Genomic DNA, 18,269 nt, shown 5'->3' with positions numbered 1-18,269 from the left:
TCACGGACAATACAGGCAAACAGAAACACAAAATCCTTACTCAGAAGTTAAGTGTTAACATTGTATACAGTGTATCAACTATTGTTTCCTGGACCAAAAGCAACAGTTGTCATGCTGAAAAAGGGTTGGTTTGCACTCTGTGGAGCTCTTTTCAGTGCTCCACAACCAAACCTGAAGCATCACACAGTGTCAGCAGCTTCCCCACCTTCATAAAAAGATCCTGAGAGCGCATATCAGAAATAAGGCTGTTTGGATTACTCTAAACAGGATATGGAAGACCTTCACCTGACACAGCTAAATCCATGGTGACCACACAAGTTCAGTGGGTTGGAAAAACCCTTAAACAAGCGTGTTGTGGTGCAAGTTAGCTCAGTTGGTTAAAACTTGGTTGTAATAATGCCAAGGTCATGGGTTCAATCCCCTGTGTGGGTCATTGACTTAAGAGTTGGACTCGATGATCCCTGTGGGTCCCTTCCAACTCAGAATAGTCTGTGTGTGATTCTGTGTAACAGGAGTGCAGCTGTGCCCTCCCCACGGCTCCCGCACCCCCTGCCAGCCCCTGGGGCTTTGTGTGTGTTCTGTCCTGCACACACTGCCCGGCTTTCACCCACACCAGCTGCACCTGGGGGCTGCTGCCTGCTCTGTCCAGCGATGCTTGGTAAGTACACAACTTCAAATGGTTATCTTCTCTCCAGCTGCCTGAGCACACCAAGAGGACAAGCTTCCTAAAATAAACTGCAACTTACTTTTACTTTTATGTGTTTCAGCCTTGTGCCTTCAAATGGTCACTGTACTGATGCCTTGAGAGACCCCAACAAAGCAGGACTCTGAGCCAAGTTGGTGTGGGATAAGATAAAAAGTAAAAGTCCTTTAATATCAGGCCTAGGGCCCACAGGAATACATATTGATGTGCACTCAAACACTGATTTCTACGGGTTTTATAACATGGTCCACAGTTCACAAATCTCTCAGTCCAGCCCCATCCTGCCCCTGGTCGCACCTCCTCAGGATTTGAGTCAGGGGTCTCTCTCCATTATTTTCTTCCTCCTTTCAGTGTTCTTAGACCCAAGGTTGTTGGCTCATGTTTGTGTCTCATTCTGCAGGTCTTTCTGATAGTCTTCAGTTTTCTGCCTTGAAGAGAGTCTAAATAACTAAAAGAATTTGAGCTACTGATATATAGCAGAGTTTAGCATGTATAAACATTGAACTTAAGCTGCCAGAAATATTAGCACACTAAATCTACATTTTGCTACAGTTACAAGTACTTCTAAAATCTATAAAAATGAAAAAAATCAAAAACCTTTCCTGCATCAATACCCTCTCTGAAAAGAATTCATTTTTAACTAGCTAGCTTTCCTCTTGTGATCTTTTCCAATCATATACTGATGGAAGACTTACCTTGAGGTCTTATTTTTCTTTCTTAGTTTTTACTCTTATCAAACCACTAAGTCCAATTAATATAGTAATATGGTTAAATAAAAAAACAACAATAAAATTCATAGGAAATATAACAATGGAATTAACTCAAACCAGTATGACTACATTTAAAGATATATTTGTACTACACTTTGTTTTAAAGGAGCATTTGCCATCTTCTGCTGTGCCTTCATATTGCAACTTCTCTTTAAATATTCTAATATGCATTTTAACACAGAATATAATAACTTTAAAAACTGAAGACTGAGACAAACCTTTCATTTATCCATACCCATTGTTCTAATAATATGCAGCTTCAGGTGAGTTTAACATTCTGTCTCCAAACAAGCCTGATATTTCTTTTCACACAGGCATGTCAGAAGTTTTCATATCCTTATTACTGCCTTGAGTGACAAAATACAAAGCATTCAGGAAAGACTTTGTCCAACGTCCTTTTTTATTATACCCTGAGGTGTACAATACCAGTAATTCATTAATTTCAGATTTCAATTAATTTCTATAATTTTATTCTGATTTTAATTCTGAAATAGTGTCATATGCAAACATATACCTATGCATTATCCTGATTGTGGTTACATTTTGCAATGCATCTGATTTCACAGTTCTACAGATGGATTTGAAAGGAATTTGTACAACAGAATCCTTTTCTGACTATTCTGAAAACAGGGGCTGGACCAAAACTCATTCACACTTCTTAGCCTCAGAAGTAAGCAAGAAAAGACATAAGTAAAAGATTAAACTCCCTTTGATTTATACAAATGATACTAGAAACCAAATCAGGCAAAGCACCATTCCCTGACTTTTGACATTTTTTTATGCTCATATTGAAGTACAAGTTTCTGATAAAACAGGAATGTGTTTACTAGTGAAACCATTTACTGATTGTCTTTGGTGCTTTCTTCTCATTTGTTGTTTCAATTATTGGGGGAAAATCATTGATCCTGCAGTGTTTCTTCTCCCCAGCCTGTCAGAGGGAAATGTATCACTTACTGTTTCTATTTATCATTCAACTTCTTTTCAGCTACAAGTCAGGACAACATGACTATTAATCTGAAAGACAATTTATGTGCACACAAATTACTTCCCTGTTTCTATTTCATGCTTTAGCAGGTATCGTTTAGTTTAGTCTCTTTTCTATCTTCTGTTTTCTCAATCATTTTCAAAACAAGTTTTTTTACAACATACTTCATACCTCTTCTTGGTTCTCTTCTACACACTGCCTGTTTAATCATAGAATTGATTGGGTTGGAAAAGACCTCCGAGATCATCAAGTCCAATCCTTGATCCAGCTCCAGTCCATTTACCAGATCATGGCATTCCAATGCCTGATTACTCTCTCTGTAAAGAATTTTTTTCTGCTCTCCAACTTAAATTTCCCCTGGCAGAGCTTGAGCCCGTGCCCCCTTGTCCTACTGCTGAGTGCCTGGGAGAAGAGACCAACCCCCACCTAGCTAGAACTTCCCTTCAGGTAGTTCTAGACAGTGCTGAGGTCACCTCTGAGCCTCCTCTTCTCCAGGCTAAACAACCCCAGCTCCCTCAGCTCCACCAAATTAAATAAAGCTCCACCAAAGTAAAAACCATTTTCAGCCAGTTCAGCTCAAGCTGAGCCCCAAGCCCAAGTCATTCCCGGTTAAGTAAAAAGACACTAAAGGTGGACAACAGTAACTCTAGCCAAGAGAACTGAGCCAACAACAAACAGATGGAAGCATCCTCTCCTTATCTGAACAGAGAACAATGGCACGAGAACACAGGCTGAGCACACTGACACCAGTGTGCTGGTCTGTGCTGCAGTACAGCTGATTTTCTTCTCTGTGGCTGGTGTGGGGCTGTTTAAGATTTGTACTGAACACAGTGATAATAATATAGAGATGTTTTTGTTATTGCTGAGCAGGGCTTATACAGAGCCAAGGACTTTTCTGCTCTTCGTACCTCCATGCTGGTCAGGGGGTGCATGGGAAGAGACACAGCCAGGACAGGTGATCCCAGCTGATCAAAATGATATTCCATACCATGTGACATCATGTTCTGTATGTAAAGCTGAAGGGAAGACGGAGGAAGGGAAGGATGTTTGGAGTGATGGTGTTTGTCTTCCCAAGTCACCATTACAGGTGATGGAGCCGTGCTCTCCTGGAGATGGCTGAACACCTGCCTGCCCATGGCAAGCAGTGAATTAGTTCCTTGTTTTGCTTTGCTTGCATGCACAGCCTTTGTTTTTCCAATCAAACTGTCTTTATCTCAACCCACAAGTTTTCCAGCTTTTACCCTCCTGATTTCCTCTCAGATCCCATGGGTGGGGAATGAGCGAGTGGCTTTGTGGGGCTTGGCTGCTGGCTGGGGTTAAACCACATCAACCAGACAGACTGCAATCTTACCTACACAGCTTGCTGTGCCTGCAATGAGTATTTTTAATGGTCAGTGTAGTGTGCCAGCATTTTTACACAAGAAAAGCACTATCAGTTATAAAAATGGTCTAATTTGTGAATCTAATCATCCACTCAAATGCACAGCTATTCCTCTAATGGAAGATGTAAGATAACATGTCTTTGCAAGATGCTGTTTAAACACCTCCTGTCACAGGTGCTACCAACAAGTTGGGAAAGCAAGACATTCAGTAAATTAGAAATGTAGTCTCTTCCCATCTCATTTACAGGCTGCTTAGTTTCCAAAAGTGTCGATTCTCATTTCAGTGAAAACAAAACCAGGAATTGTGCTATAAACATTCCACCTGTTCCCCCCCTCATGACACTCATACATGCTATATTGAAAATGACTGTACATTTTGGATAATCACAATATTTAGACACCACACTATCAGACCTGCAAAAGACTTACTGTATTTCAGCCTGGTTTTGAAAAGGTACTAACACTTTAAAGAAAATTAAGCCTAAAGAGCAAATCTTACAGCCAGGGCTGCCTATGAATTTAACACAGACATGTCAAGCCTTATGAACAAAATGAAAGATTAGGATCTTCCACCTTATACTGTGCCCCCTTATTACCTGCAACCATCTAACCTGTTACTATTTAGATATAGTCTTCCCACCACTTCACATTCCTACAGCTGGAATTCAGGTATCACATTGTGCAGTTAACCCAAGAACCATAACACTTTCTCTATTGCTGCAGATCAAAAGACGATCCAGGAGTGAAAGGGTTCCTGCAATCAGCAATGAAAACACAACGGTTGAGTCACCCAGAATAAGCTCATCAAAACCTGCACCTCACATCTAATATTTTAGGTCACTAAAAGAGATTGTTTAGGCTTTTCCAGTTATCACCACAGGTATGAAAATGTTATCTCTAAAAATCATATAGCACCAGAAGCTGTCACAAATTTGTGCTTTTCAAACAGGCGTCACAAGGTTTAAGGCCACCCCTGCATCAACAGATGACACTTAACCCTGCACCACCACACAAACCAGGGACAGCCCTGTACCCCACGTATCCTCCCAAACACCACACGCAACAGCTCCAGCAGTCGGGCCAGACCCAAAAGAGGCCCTCACAGCCCTCAAGGTCAAAGCAGGACGGCGCTGGCAGCGCAGCGCCGAGCTCGTCCCCAGGTGGGAAGAGGTGCCCCGAGGAAGCCCCTGCAGAGAAGCGACGCCAGGCCTCGGTGGCGGGGAGGGGGCGCGGGGCGATGCTCTGCATCCCGAAATCCGGCGGGGGGACAGCGGCGGGGGCACAGCGGCGGGGGCCGGGCAGGTGCCACGGGTTAATTGCTGCAGCGCAATTAACGGGAACAACCGCTCTGCCCACCCTCCTCGGCGCCCGGCCCGGCCCGGCCCGGCAGCGCCCGCGGAGAGGAGAGGAGGGGAGAGGAGCGGAGGCGAGGGAGAGCAGGGGAGGGCAGAGCAGAGCAAGGCAGAGCAGAGGGCCGGCTCAGCTCGGCTCGGCTCGGCTCCACTCCACTCCAGGGGCGGACCCTCCCCGACACCCGTGCAACGACCGAGAGGGAGGGAAGAACGGAGGGAGAAGAGCAGCCCCGCTGGGCCCGCAGCCTGCCCGTGCCGTGCCGGGGCCGGAGCCGGGGCCGGGGGAGGGGGCGGCGGCAGCGGTGTTACCTGAGCGACCCGAGCCGGAAGGGCCCGACCGACACCGGCCCCGCCGCGCCGCCCTGACAGCTCCCGGCGTGCACCGCGCCCCGCCCGCCCCGCGCCGCCGCCGCGCCGCGCCCCCTGGCGGGCCCGTGGGGACGTGCGGGAGCGGCTGCGGGAGGGGACATGGATGGGCATGGATGGGGGAGTGGGCATGGATGAGGGTGAGGGTGTGGGCATGGGTAAGGTATGGACATGGATGGGAGTGTGGACATGGATGGGCGAGTGGGCATGGATGGGGGTGTGGACATGGATGTGGGTATGGACATGGATGGGGGAGTGGACATGGATGGGGGAGTGGACATGGGTATGGTATGGACATGGATGTGGGTGTAGGAAAATCCTCCTTCTCTTAAATTTAGAAGATGGCAGTAACCTATGAACCGAAGTATAACAAAGAGGAAAGTTTTATTTTCAGCACACGCTGTGTGCCTCAAACCACAGGGGTTCTGGAAGCACACCTTACATTCAAACTTTGCGCTTTTTGTAGTTTATGAAGGCCTGCCTGTTTTTTGTCAGATGATGCATATTCATCAGCTTGCTGGTCTTGCTGTAAGAGGTGCCTTCTCCAAAGGGAGAGGGGGGTGTCATCTTCTCCTTTGTTGGTTGTGAAGAATCCCCCCCCAGATGAAGGGTCTCCTTTGTTCACAGAGACCACCACGTTTGTGCAGAGGGGCCTCTGCGTGTTTATTTTAAGTACTTGGTATTTTCCCTCCCCTGTTGTAAAAGGCCCTCGGTGCCAGGTCTAGACAGTACCTGGTACCTTACAATCCTTGCGGATGCCTATAAATTTCCTATACAATCACAGCAGTATAAAAAGAAACCCTAAATAAAGGAAAGAGATCTTACTCTAACTCAACTAAACTAACTTGTAATAAGACCGTGTTATTTTATTTCTTACATGGGTGTGGACACTGGTAAGGTATGGACATGGGTGTGGGTATGGACATGGGTAAGGTATGAATATGTCTGTGTCTTTAGTTGTCTGTGTCTTTAGTTTGCCTAATCTTCCCATAGTTCACCAAATACAGTACAGGTGAAAACAGAGAGCAGGTGGTAATTTACAAAACATACTACAGGTTGCCAGGGAACCTCTAGATATCCTGTCCCTGGAAGTGTTCAAGGCCAGGCTGGATGGGGCCCTGAGCAGTCTGGTCTAGTGGGAGGTGTCCCTGCATGTGGCCTGAGGATTGGAATGAAATGACCTTTAAGCTCACAGAATCAATTAGGTTGGAAAAGACCTCTAAGGTCATTGAACTCAACCCTTGCCCATACTCCATCCTGTTAACTACACCATGGCACTGAGTGCCATGTCCAGTCTATCCTTAAACACCTCCAGGGATGGTGACTCCACCACCTGCCTGGGCAGTCCATTCCAATGTCTAATCACCCTTTCTCTGAAGAAATTCCTTTTAATGACCAAACTTAACTTCCCCTGGCTCAGCTACAGACTGTGTGTGCTCATCCTGTCACTAGTTGCCTGGGAGAAGAGGTTGACCCACACCTCGTCCATTCCAACTCAAACCAATCTGTGATGCCATTGTGATTCTACACTTATATTCTCAGTGGTGGTATTATGTCTTTTCTAAAATTTGTTGTGATTTGAATGTTTGGGTCCTTACAAAGGTGTACAATGCCCACATGGATGTTATCAGAAGGATTTTTTTTACTGCAAGAGTGATTTTCAAAGGACCAGTTCCACAGAATAAAGGGTACAGTTCTTAGATTGTAATCATAGTTTCAAAGTTATCATTGTGATTCTCAAGTTCAAGCAGGCTTCATAGTAGCAAACAGTTCTTACGGTTATAAATTACTTCAGTAACTGGAAAAAAACAAACCGTATTCTGCTTACATGATAAATATTTTCCACTTTTTGTGAGCACAAGTCTAAAATATTTCCATATATCTCATAATACTTAAAAATCTTCCACTTGCTGATTTATGTTTGTCACCTAACATTTTATGAAGTCTAATTTTATTCTCCAGACTTGGGATAATAATAAAGAGGAGATGCAATTCCTTTTCTCACTAAGCTATACCAGGAATTGGTAGATGAGAAACAGTTACTTTTTGGAAAGCTGACAATTCCCAGTGGTTTTCTGAGGCATTGAGTATGACTCTACGCATCACGTATTTCTAATTAAAATGGCGCATTTAAATTTATTTTTCTTTGAAGAGACTTACAAATGCATTTGAGATGTAATTGTTAACTGGGGTTGGTGGTGCTTTTGGAGCTATTTAACAGTGGTGAACTTCACAGAGGGGAAGGCACTGTCAGTAGCTGACCACAGGCATTCACATGCTGCTGCACTGCAGAGCGGCTGGATTTCTAAGCTTCCCTTGTGCTGAATTTAGTAGTGGCAGTTACAGTTCAGAGCTCACAAACAATTCTCTGAAATTGTCTCATGGACTTTATGTGCAATCAAAAACATCCCACAAAACATTGTACGTTGTTGGGAAGAATATTGAGAAGAAGACAGAAGTAATTGTTTGGTTCCTACATAAAAGGCTGGCACAGCCTTGGATTGATTACTGCATCACTTCTTATCATCGAGGCTCAAGAGGGATGTTGAGAAGTTGGGAAAGGCACAGCAGAGAGATGTTGATGCTGTCGTACAGCAAGAGTAATAACAACTGGGACTCCTTGGTGAAAAGAGAGAAGGCAGGGGAGAGAACTGAAATTAAAATCTACAAAATCATGAAAGGTAACAAAGTTGTTGTTAACCAAACCCCTCAGTATGAGAATGAGGAGGCACAGGAAATGTTTTTCTGCAAAGGAGCTTGTGAACTTCTAAAACATATTGCACCAGGGGCTGGGGAATTTGACACTATCTGTAGGTCCAAAGCGGCATTATTCATATTGATGACAAACACAGCCATAAGTGAACACTGAAGGAATTAGTCAGGGACGTACCTGCCAGAATCCCTAATACAGTGAGAGACATAGGGGAAGTACCGGGAAGTGACCATACTATGGAGCTCTTTCTTAATAGTATCTCCTTTTACTGGCACTGAAATCAAAATACTGTTCTGGATGCACCACTGATGCTAAGTGTGCTCACTCTGTAGGATATTTACCTTCCTTTCTGTGTAATTATTTCATGGCAGAAATGGTGGGAAACCTATAATAAACAATTTGGAATAAATGAAGCTCACACCCTGCAAATACTACATAACTTTGTAGGCTTGTGTAAGCCTTTGTGAAGTCAGGGCCCAAGGCTCTTCTACTAATACTAGGAGTCAATTCTCCAATAATTACATGGATTTTATGTTTGAAGTATGACCTACTTGCTGCAAACAATTTTATGTGTAATATGTATGTTTGTGAAGTAATTGGAAATGAAAGCCAACATGTGGACAAAAATTTTTTCTTCCTTAAAAAAGGAAACAAACAACAACAACAAAATCTCTGAACACCACACTCAGCATAGCATGTAAACAGTATAATCTGCATTTTAGAATAGTTCAGTAAATCCATGCTTTGTAAAAACCCAACAAAACAAGTTGGTTGAGAGAGTTAATTATTTCCTACTGTAATCTTCCCAAAAAAATCTAATCTTATTCTATCTGCTTCTTTGGAACTCTCCTACTTGGTTTTGATAACTCCAATGACTAAGATTACTTCAAAGTAATCATGTCTTCAATAGTAAATTACTAGAAAATTAGCATAAGCAAATTTGCCTTTTTGCTTGAAGTTTTGCATATCATGTTTCCAACTAACTACAACAGCAGAAGGTGTTGTAGCTTTCATAAAAAACAAGCAGTTAACATGGAGGAAAGAGTTTTTTTTCAAAGGCTTCTTTCCTTGGTGTCCTTGAACACTGACCATCAGCTTCCTATATCCTGTGAAGGTGACATGCTGGATGAAGTGTGCAGCGGTGCCAGTGCTCATAAGATAAGGACACCCTGACAGGGGTGTCAGGGTGGGCTTACGGTCTCTTGACAAAAGACCTCATGAGAGGCAGTAGGAAGTCTCTCAGAGCAGCAGCTGCCTGTGCTGAGGGTCCATTTGTTATGAGTGCCATGTCATAGCATTCAAAATCTGGGTGAACGTGGACTGGGAGGAATTTGTAAAGTTGCGAGGAAGGGCAGAGAGGGATTTGTTCACAAGGCAGAGGATAAATGCTGGTTCAGTGACACGCCACAGGACAGTCCCCAGCACTGCCTGGGAAGCTTGCCCTTGGCTCAGCAGAGGCCTCTGCTCAGACTAAACTTTGGTGGGGTGAGACCAGCCAGCTATTAGCTCTCTGCTGCACATAGGCAGAACCAGAAGAGCAAAAGCAAGAGTTGTGGGTTGAGATAATGATGGTTTGGTAAGGAATGGAAAGGGGGGGAACCCCCCACCCCCAGTCAAATATACAAACAATCACTCCCACAACTAGACTGATAATGCCCAGCCAGCCTCCAAGCTATGGCTGTTTTGGAAAGATTACACCCCCAGTTTTGACTGCCAAGCCTGACATTACATGCTATGGAGTAACATTGGTCAATTCAAGTCATCTGTCCTACCTTCCCCTTGCCCCAGCCTATTGCCCACCTGCAGCCTACTTGCTGGGAGGTTCAGAGTGAGACAATGAGGAGGCCTTGATAGCATGCAAACACTGTGCTACAGCTGTTCAGCAGAAAGGGACTTGGGGTTAGGGGTTAGGGCAGCCCGCTCAGCATGAGAAAGCAGTGCCCAGGTGTAGCCAGCAGGGCAAGGGAAGTGATCCTCATCCTGCACTCAGCACTGGTGAGGCTGCACCTCGAGTTCTGCATTCGGTTCTGGGCCCCTCACTTTAAAAAGGACATAGAGGTGCTGCAGCGTGTCCAAAGGAGGGCAAGAAAGATCGTGAAGGGTCTAGAAAACATGTCCTATGAGGAACGGCTGACGGAGCCGGGACTGCTGTCTCGAGAAGGCTCGGGGGGACCTCACTGCTCTCTACAACTCCCCGAAAGGGGATTGTAGGGGCCAGTCTCGTCTACCATGTCTTCAGGAAAAGGACAAGAGGAATGGTCTTAAGCTGAGACAGGGCAGATCCAGACTAGATATTAGAAAAAAAAAATCACTGTTAGTGCGGTCAGGTGTTGGAATAGGTTGCCCAGGGGGGTAGTGGAGTCACCATCCCTGGGATCGTTTATGAGGCATCTGGATCTAGCGCTGGTGATACGGTTTAGTGGTGTAGGGGTTTCAAGGGTAGTGTCGGGTGTACGCTTGGGCTGGATGATCTCACAGGTCTCTTTCAGCCCCAGAGATTCCACGATAACACGATCCCGCAGCTCCCAGGCGGCGCTGTGGCGGGCGGGCCCCGCGCCTGCGCCGGCCGCGAGCGGGAGAGCAGAGCGGCGCTTCCTGCGCGGTTCCCGGAGCCGCCGGCATGGAGGGCGGGTTCCTCATGGAGATCAGGCGCGGGACGCAGAGCGCGTTGCTGGTTATCCGGTAGTGCGGAGGCGCTGCCGTCGCCGCCCTCGGGCCGTGCGGGGGGTGCGGGGCGGCGTCCAAAGCCGGGAGCGGGCTGGGGACGGGCGCTGCCTCCTCCTGCGCTTCCCTGCTCGTGCGGCTCGGCACAGCGCGGGCTACTGTGCAAATAAACGCTTCCTGAGAGCGGTGATTTATTCCTCTCGACTGCTCCTCTCCCCCAGGAGAGATGCCGGTGCGGGGCGCGGGGAGCTGCAGGCTGCGCTGCGTGAAGCAGCAGCAGCAGCTCGCTCCGGCGGCCCCTTTCCCGAGGCAAACGCCGCTCCCTTTCTCTCGGCAGCGCGGCGGCGGAGCACCCCGGCGCGGCGGAGGAGCTGTCGGTGCGGGCGGACTCGCTGGAGCTGCGGCGCGGCAGGACCTGCACGGCGGCGGCGCTGCCGCCAGGGGTCAGGCTGGCACCGCCCACCTGCCGCGCGCTGCGGCGTGTGCGCGGGGACGGGCTACACCTGCGCGTGCGCCTGCGCCGCCCCCCGCCCCCCGCCGGTGAGCGCGGGGCGGGGGGGAGCGGGAGCGCGCGCGGGGGGGCGGGAGCGCGCGCGGGGGGAGCGGGAGCGCGCGCGGGAGGGCGCTATCCTGGGTCTGAACTGGAGGTGCAAATGGGAGCTGAGAACATTTTAGTGGAATTTGACCATTTTAATGGAATTGGCCCTTTAAAAATATAGAATCATAGAATGAATTGGGTTGGAAAAGTCCTCCGAGATCATCAAGTCCAACCCTTGGTCCAACTCCAGTCCCTTTACTAGATCATGGCACTCAGTGCCACCTCCAATCTCAGTTTAAAGACCTCCAGGGATGGCGAATCCACCATCTCTCTGGGCAGCCCATTGCAATGCCTGATTACTCTCTCTCAAAGCGCAATTAAAAATACCTAGTGAAAGAGAAACATGGGGCGTCGTGGGAGTTTTGAGAGCTGCTCTCAATTCCTCCCCACGTGCTTTCCCATGGTGTATGTATGGCCAGTCTTTGCGAATGTAGATTTGGGAAGGGCTCTCCCCATGTGGGTGTGCCCTTCCAGCCTGCACAGTGGATTTTTTAGGTGAGGCACAGGGTGCACAGAATTGGCCCCACCGTTTAAGTCCTGAGGTTCATCTGCCACGGCCGAGCGAGCTTGGACAGTGACAGTGAAGTCCTCAGGACTAGAACCTACAGCCTCCAGTATTCCCAGGAGGGGTCCCATCTGAGTACTGACTGGGGCTGACCCTGCTCATCTTCCAAGATCTGATGTCAGGGTGGCATTTAACTGCCACTTCCCTGTAGCACTCCAAAGCTATTTTCCTCCTCTCCTGGTAGCCGAAAATCTGAGAGTCATAGAATGTTAAGGGGTGGGAAGATACCTGTAAGATCATGTGGTTCCCATGCCCCTGATGTGGGCAGCAACTCCCACCAGACCAGGCTGCTGGAGGCTTCATCCATTCTGGCCTTGGACACTGCCAGGGATGGGCTTCCACAGCCCTCCTGGGCAACCTCTCTGGGGGTCTCACAATAAAGAATTTTTTCTTAATATTTAATCTAAATTTCCTCTCTTTCAATTTGTACTCATTACTCCTTGTCCTGTCACCACAAAAAGGCAGCAATCTGACCCATCCAGGCTGTCAGGCTAAGGCTGTACATCTCTGAGCAATTAATCACTAAGGACTGTGGGTTTGTGTTGGGGCTTATTGTTCTTACAGCCAGGGTTTGCATAGGTTAATGTCACAGGTGGCACCTGCAAAGTTACCTTCATTATTTCCATGGTGCTAATTCAGGTCCAGGATGTGTTAGCAATAAATGGAAAGCATGGTAGTACAGCTGGTACTTCTTTCATCCTGGAATTGACACTCAATGTCTTTAGATTACTTTCTTAGGATATAACACAAAAAGTTATATTAAATAACAAAAAACTACCATTCTGTGATATACAGTAATGATTTCAGCACCAGAAATGCATTGGAATACTGTGTTGATTTTAGAATATGCTGAGATTGCATCTGTACGTTAATCTGTAATTATGCATGTGATTATGCAATTCAATTATACTGAAATTATTTAGTGTGTCCTATTTAATGAGGAATGCTTCAGGAATGATGAAGTTTTAAAAAATGTACCTTGGAAATTCATACTAGTGAAAAACATATATGTGAACCAGATGGTAATCAATGTATATATCGGATAATCTTAGTTAACTTAATATTGCATATTATTTTTTGCATATTATTATACAAAACTAGTTGTCTCTTACATGAAATTCTGGAACCTTTTCTCTTGTGATTGAATCCTAAATTTTAAGTACTGAATGCCAGTGCTGAGACTATACTTTAATTCTTAAATTTGAGGAAGTGGGTGATGCAGAGCATATTCATACACAGAGCTAGGCTTAAAGTTTTACTTTTCTTCCGCTTGATATTGTTGGATAACGTGGGGAGGCTTTTATAGCTTCTTTTTTAATTTGGCAAAGTTGTCTGAGCAGGCTTTTGTGCAACTGTTTTTGCTTTGCTGGCCTGCAGAGGCCGTTGCTCACTATCTTTTCCTTGAGTGGTACCACAGTGGCTGGTCTCATATCTGCCTGAAAATTTAAAACTGATGCCTTCCTCCGCTCCCTGTCCTGACTATTTTGTGTTACATATTGGGGTGTGTCCTCATGTTGCAGAGAGACCGATTGTCAGAAATATCATTTCAAATGAGTGGCATTGAATTTGATTTATACAATCTCTGTAAGGATACTGATACCTCAACTCCCCTTGTGGAGAGGATTTGCACCTTGAAAATAATTATTCATATAGACAGTTCCTATTTAGCAATATGGAGCATAAGGTAGAGATGGCAAGTTTTTCCTGAAATTAAATACTTGTTTCTATGGGTAAATAAAATAAGATTATGTTTAAAATGTCAGCATCTTTCATTTTCCCTTAGATTTATCTTTTTTGGTTTGAAGTATTTGGCATGACTTTTCTGTATAAGTGACTGAACATTTTACACAATTTTGAAGATTAATATGTTTCCTTCCATCTATAGATCTGGTTTTTGATTTGAAGGAAAGCCTGAAACCACACAAGAAATGCGTCTTTTACTGTCAGTCCTGTGGTGACATCGTAGTAAAAGACCGGTGAGTACTGCAGTGTCTTGTATTTATAGCAATAAATGCCATAGTGATTGGTATTTATATTATTTTGTATACTTAGAGACAGCTAAAAGTTATGTATTTTAAAATTGATAGACAGGAACACACTTGATGCACTACGGATGACAAAAAGCAAAATTACCTGAAGCAGTGTTTATATATTCATTTAATTTTTGATTACTTTCTTCCTCTGCACTTCAAGTCATCCTCTTCAGTTCTATTCAGTATCTTATAACCTTCCTTCAGTTATCCTGCTGTAATCATAGAGTGGCTGCTCAGAATGGGGATATTGACTACAGCTCCCTTTTATCTGTTAAGCAAAGTCTACCTCCACACAGTTCAGGGGTGCTGAATTTGGGAAACACAGGAGCTGTGTCTTAGCTGTATGACTTGTTCCTTACAAAGCCTGCAGAGTGAATGAGAAATTCAATAAAAAGCTGCTGCATAATCTGGCTCTTCTGATGAATAATTTTGGCAGCTTCAGCTGGATATATAAGAGTTGTTAGAGATGTGCTTACAACCTTTTGTGATCTGTGTGACTCTTAATTCTCTGAATGGTAATACAAATATGTTACATTCTTTAAACTCCTGTTACTTTCTTGTCATAGGTATGGATTTGTGGCTAACCTGAATGTAACTGACTGAGGATTTTTTTGCTTTCTCTTCTGAAATGTCTCATCAAAAAGTCTAGTAATAACTCTTATTTTGATACATTTGTAGAGTAGTGAAACTTCTAATTTCTAGTCAGTAACATTTCCTTTCAAAACATACTGCACTTTTATGTTTTCGTTTCTCAGTGGGTGTTTTTCTAAATTTCAACACAACAACTTCCTGTGCATAGAGTTTAAATACTTTGGTTCGGAATCCTGTAACATGATGCAAGCAGAATTTTTGAGAAAGAAAAAAAAGCACATGTTCATGGCTCTTTACTTGGCATTTTGTCTTGCAGGGAACCTCTGGGCTCCTTGAATGTTGCCACTAAAGAGACTAAGACAAGGGTAGAAAAGTGAAGCTGCCAGTGTATCCAAAAAATTCTGTCTCAGCATTTCCAAAAGGAAGAGAGAAGTATAGGCAGAACTTTTAGCTACAGAATTCATGTATTCATCTCTCCAGGGACAGTTAACTATAACAGCAGAATGGGTGGAGGGATTGAAATTACAGACCTGTGTGAAGAAGAACTTACCAAAGTGTGAATTACTAGGAAGTGGTCTGTAATAAGAGAAACCCAAGATCTAGAAAATGGTATCTTGGAGAAAAAATTGAAATAAATGGAACTTAGTTTAGGTAAGGTTGTGGAGAAGACATAAGACTCTTCCAATATCTAAGAAGTTGATTGCAAAGAAGGTGGCAGTATCTTCAGTTGAATCCTGAGGAATTTGGGTTAAAATGAAAAACTAAACCCAAACCCACCACAAACCTATTCTGAAGCTTATTTTTTACTGTTAGAGACTGCATAGGAAGCCGTCATTTTAAAGGTTGGATTAGAGAAATACATTAGGAATGATTTAAATGTGTGTAATCCTTCCTTGGTGCAAGAAAATTGACTACATTTTCTGAAATCCTCTGGCTCAGTCTGTTTCTTTCTGTGATTGTGATTGCTCTTCAGAGGTTAGGGTCATGTCTCTCATTCTTCTCCATTACTCTCACATTACCCACGTTAGAGGAAGTGATTAGATTTCTTTTTTCTTCCACGATGTAAAAGCTGCAAAGAATTTATGATGCTTTCAGGTTATTTTCCTCTCCTTCCAGTTGTGCTAAATAAGTAAAACAATTCTTTAAGGTTTTATTTCTGTTATGAAGAAATTCTTAAAGACTTGTGGTGGGTGGTTGCCAGGTGCCCACCACATCTGCTTTATCACTCTCCTCCTCAGCTGGAGAGGGGAGGGAAAGGTCCTAACTCTGACCTTGAAGGCAGCCTAAGTGGCTCTTTTCTGTTAGAGACTCAGTTGTGTTATGGGTTCAGGAGGATTTCCACACACAAAAAAAAAGACGCTAAAACACAACTGAGGTAGCAAAGCAAATTTATTAGTAAGTAAAGCAAATCTATCCTGTTACTTGTGATAGAAAACAATACATACCAGCCCCTGGAATCTTAACAAGCTGCCGAGTAGGAGAAGGAGATGGAGCATGGTACTTGGCAGGAGGGGTAGGTAGGCAGTGTGCCTTCAGGGCATCCCATGGATCAAAATGGTGCACATCAGGTCCTCCTCATACCCTCAGCCCAGGTCCACACCTTATATCTCCTCTCTAGAGTGGAATTTTGCCAGCTGCAGCATCAGCCTGTGCATGGACAGTGCACTAGCTGAGGCAGGAGGGGTAGGTAGGCAGTGTGCCTTCAGGGCATCCCCTGGATCAAAATGGTGCACATCAGGTCCTCCTCATACCCTCAGCCCAGGTCCACACCTTATATCTCCTCTCTAGAGTGGAATTTTGCCAGCTGCAGCATCAGGCTGTGCATGGACAGTGCACCAGCTGAGGCAGGAGGGGTAGGTAGGCAGTGTGCCTTCAGGGCATCCCCTGGATCAAAATGGTGCACATCAGGTCCTCCTCATACCCTCAGCCCAGGTCCACACCTTATATCTCCTCTCTAGAGTGGAATTTTGCCAGCTGCAGCATCAGCCTGAGCATGGACAGTGCACCAGCTGAGGCTGCAACAGCTTAAGATACTGTCTCCAGGCTAACAGTGTCTCTATTCTTTATTGTTCTGTTCCTTTGTTAAAAGCTAAGTTCTCAGCAGTTTGATGTTACACTAATGTTTCTTTTTCAAAGGTTGAGTTTTCCACAGTGAAACTGTGCAGTATTTTCTCATACCACACTGATGAACACAACCACGGACCAAATATGACAGGGCCCAAAACACTATTCTGGTTCCTAATGCAAGTTATTATTGGGAGCAAATCTGGGGACAAAAGTTCCCATGTCTGCCTAGGTTTTATCACCGTATTTAGCAGTCTCAATTTAATCAGTACCCTGTGAACCTCAAGTTGTTTTTGTTTGTTTGTTTTCTGGAGAACTACATTTTCATTAGTGTTACGTTTTTCCAGTTGTGGTGATCCAGAATATGGCTTCCCACCTATGGGTGGGAAAAGCCTAAAATACAGGGGAAATGCTGTATTTTTGGTATAGCTAAACGTTAAGAGAAGTCTGTTTAGGACATTCCTAGTGGTGGGATCAATTGCTTTTGTTGGAAATAAAGTGAAGCTCTTGGCCCTCTAGATAGTGAGAGTAAAGAAAGGGTCCTGTAGGGAAATGGGGCAGCTTTAGTATTCAGCTTAAGGTAATATGTGTCTTTTTTTTTTTCCTGTACGTAACACTTGTAAAAACATTGCTGAGCAATACCAGCTTTTTGTTGCTTTAGTGTAAAGAGCAATACATACTTTTTTATTTACAGTGTGAGTCCAGGCATTGGAACTAATTGTGAAGGCTGGTGCAGAATGAGTCATTAGGCCAGCACCAGAATTAAATTTGCAATTAAATTATGATTTCCAGTTTGCTTTGACAGCATGGGGTTGTGTCTCAGGCAATACATAAGACCACAGAAGGTGAAAACAGATACAGGTAGTGCTGAGAGGTTGTCTTAGTTGTGGTAGAGCTGGGTCAGAGAATGAGTTATTCCAACTTTCATCTGCAGGTGGGGCAAGCACAGTTTAAAATGTATTGTAGATCTGGAAGGAAGGATTTTTTGATAAAAGATTGTACTGTCACCGATGGAACAAATCAAAAGGGACAAAAAGCTACAATGGAAAGAACCGATATCTTCAGAAGATATTAGTTTGGGATCTGCAAGAAGGGGAGGATGTCTAACTGTTGACCTAGCAGCTGTGTTTAGTTTGCAGAATAGTACCCTAAGTTGTATTTACAAGTTTTAAGTAAGGAGCAGAATGAAGAAACTCTGTAGAAAGGTTTCAGGTGACAGCAGAAGAAACAGAGGAAAGTGTTCAAGGAAACTAGTCAGAGAGCAGAAAATGCAAACCCAATACAACTGATAATGAAAGCAAAGTCTGGTATGTCCTGAAGCAGCATCCTTGGTCCATACAGCTACCAAGGAGAAAGAGATTTGGGGTTTTATGTGTGTGACTTCTGAAAGCTGGCTGTGAGTATCCGAATCTGAATAAAGATTGCATTGTCCTTTGTTTGTTGCTTTTGTTTGGTTTGTGTTTTTTTTAATGAAGATATACTG

General features: G+C 44.5%; 2 protein-coding genes across 6 annotated transcripts in view; one reads left to right on the top strand and one right to left on the bottom strand.

The window, feature by feature from the left end:
• Positions 1-5,587, bottom strand: part of DOP1A (DOP1 leucine zipper like protein A) — a 66,752-nt gene extending 61,165 nt beyond the window's left edge. For 2 of the 4 annotated variants that reach the window (XM_071548676.1, XM_071548678.1), the window contains exon 1: positions 1,001-5,453. The gene's annotated coding sequence lies outside the window, so the exon portion shown is untranslated. Of the gene's footprint in view, positions 1-1,000; positions 5,454-5,501 lie in introns of those variants that run through there. The other 2 variants (XM_071548673.1, XM_071548674.1) reach the window with 2 other exon arrangements.
• A 5,268-nt stretch (positions 5,588-10,855) lies between these two features.
• The window catches only part of UBE3D (ubiquitin protein ligase E3D), a 79,303-nt gene continuing 71,889 nt past the window's right edge, over positions 10,856-18,269 (top strand). For both annotated transcript variants that reach the window (XR_011697022.1, XM_071547836.1), the window contains exons 1-3: positions 10,856-10,953; positions 11,273-11,475; positions 13,984-14,074. Coding sequence is in view for 1 of the 2 variants with exons in the window: in XM_071547836.1 (XP_071403937.1) it covers positions 10,892-10,953; positions 11,273-11,475; positions 13,984-14,074 (356 nt within the window). In the remaining variant the exon portion in view is untranslated. The remainder of the gene's footprint in view (positions 10,954-11,272; positions 11,476-13,983; positions 14,075-18,269) is intronic.

This window comes from Pithys albifrons, chromosome 2, assembly GCF_047495875.1.
Source record: "Pithys albifrons albifrons isolate INPA30051 chromosome 2, PitAlb_v1, whole genome shotgun sequence".
NCBI lineage: Eukaryota > Metazoa > Chordata > Aves > Passeriformes > Thamnophilidae > Pithys > Pithys albifrons.
The sequence above is the reverse complement of the archived record's forward strand: the minus strand, read 5'-3'. Positions and strand labels throughout refer to the sequence as shown.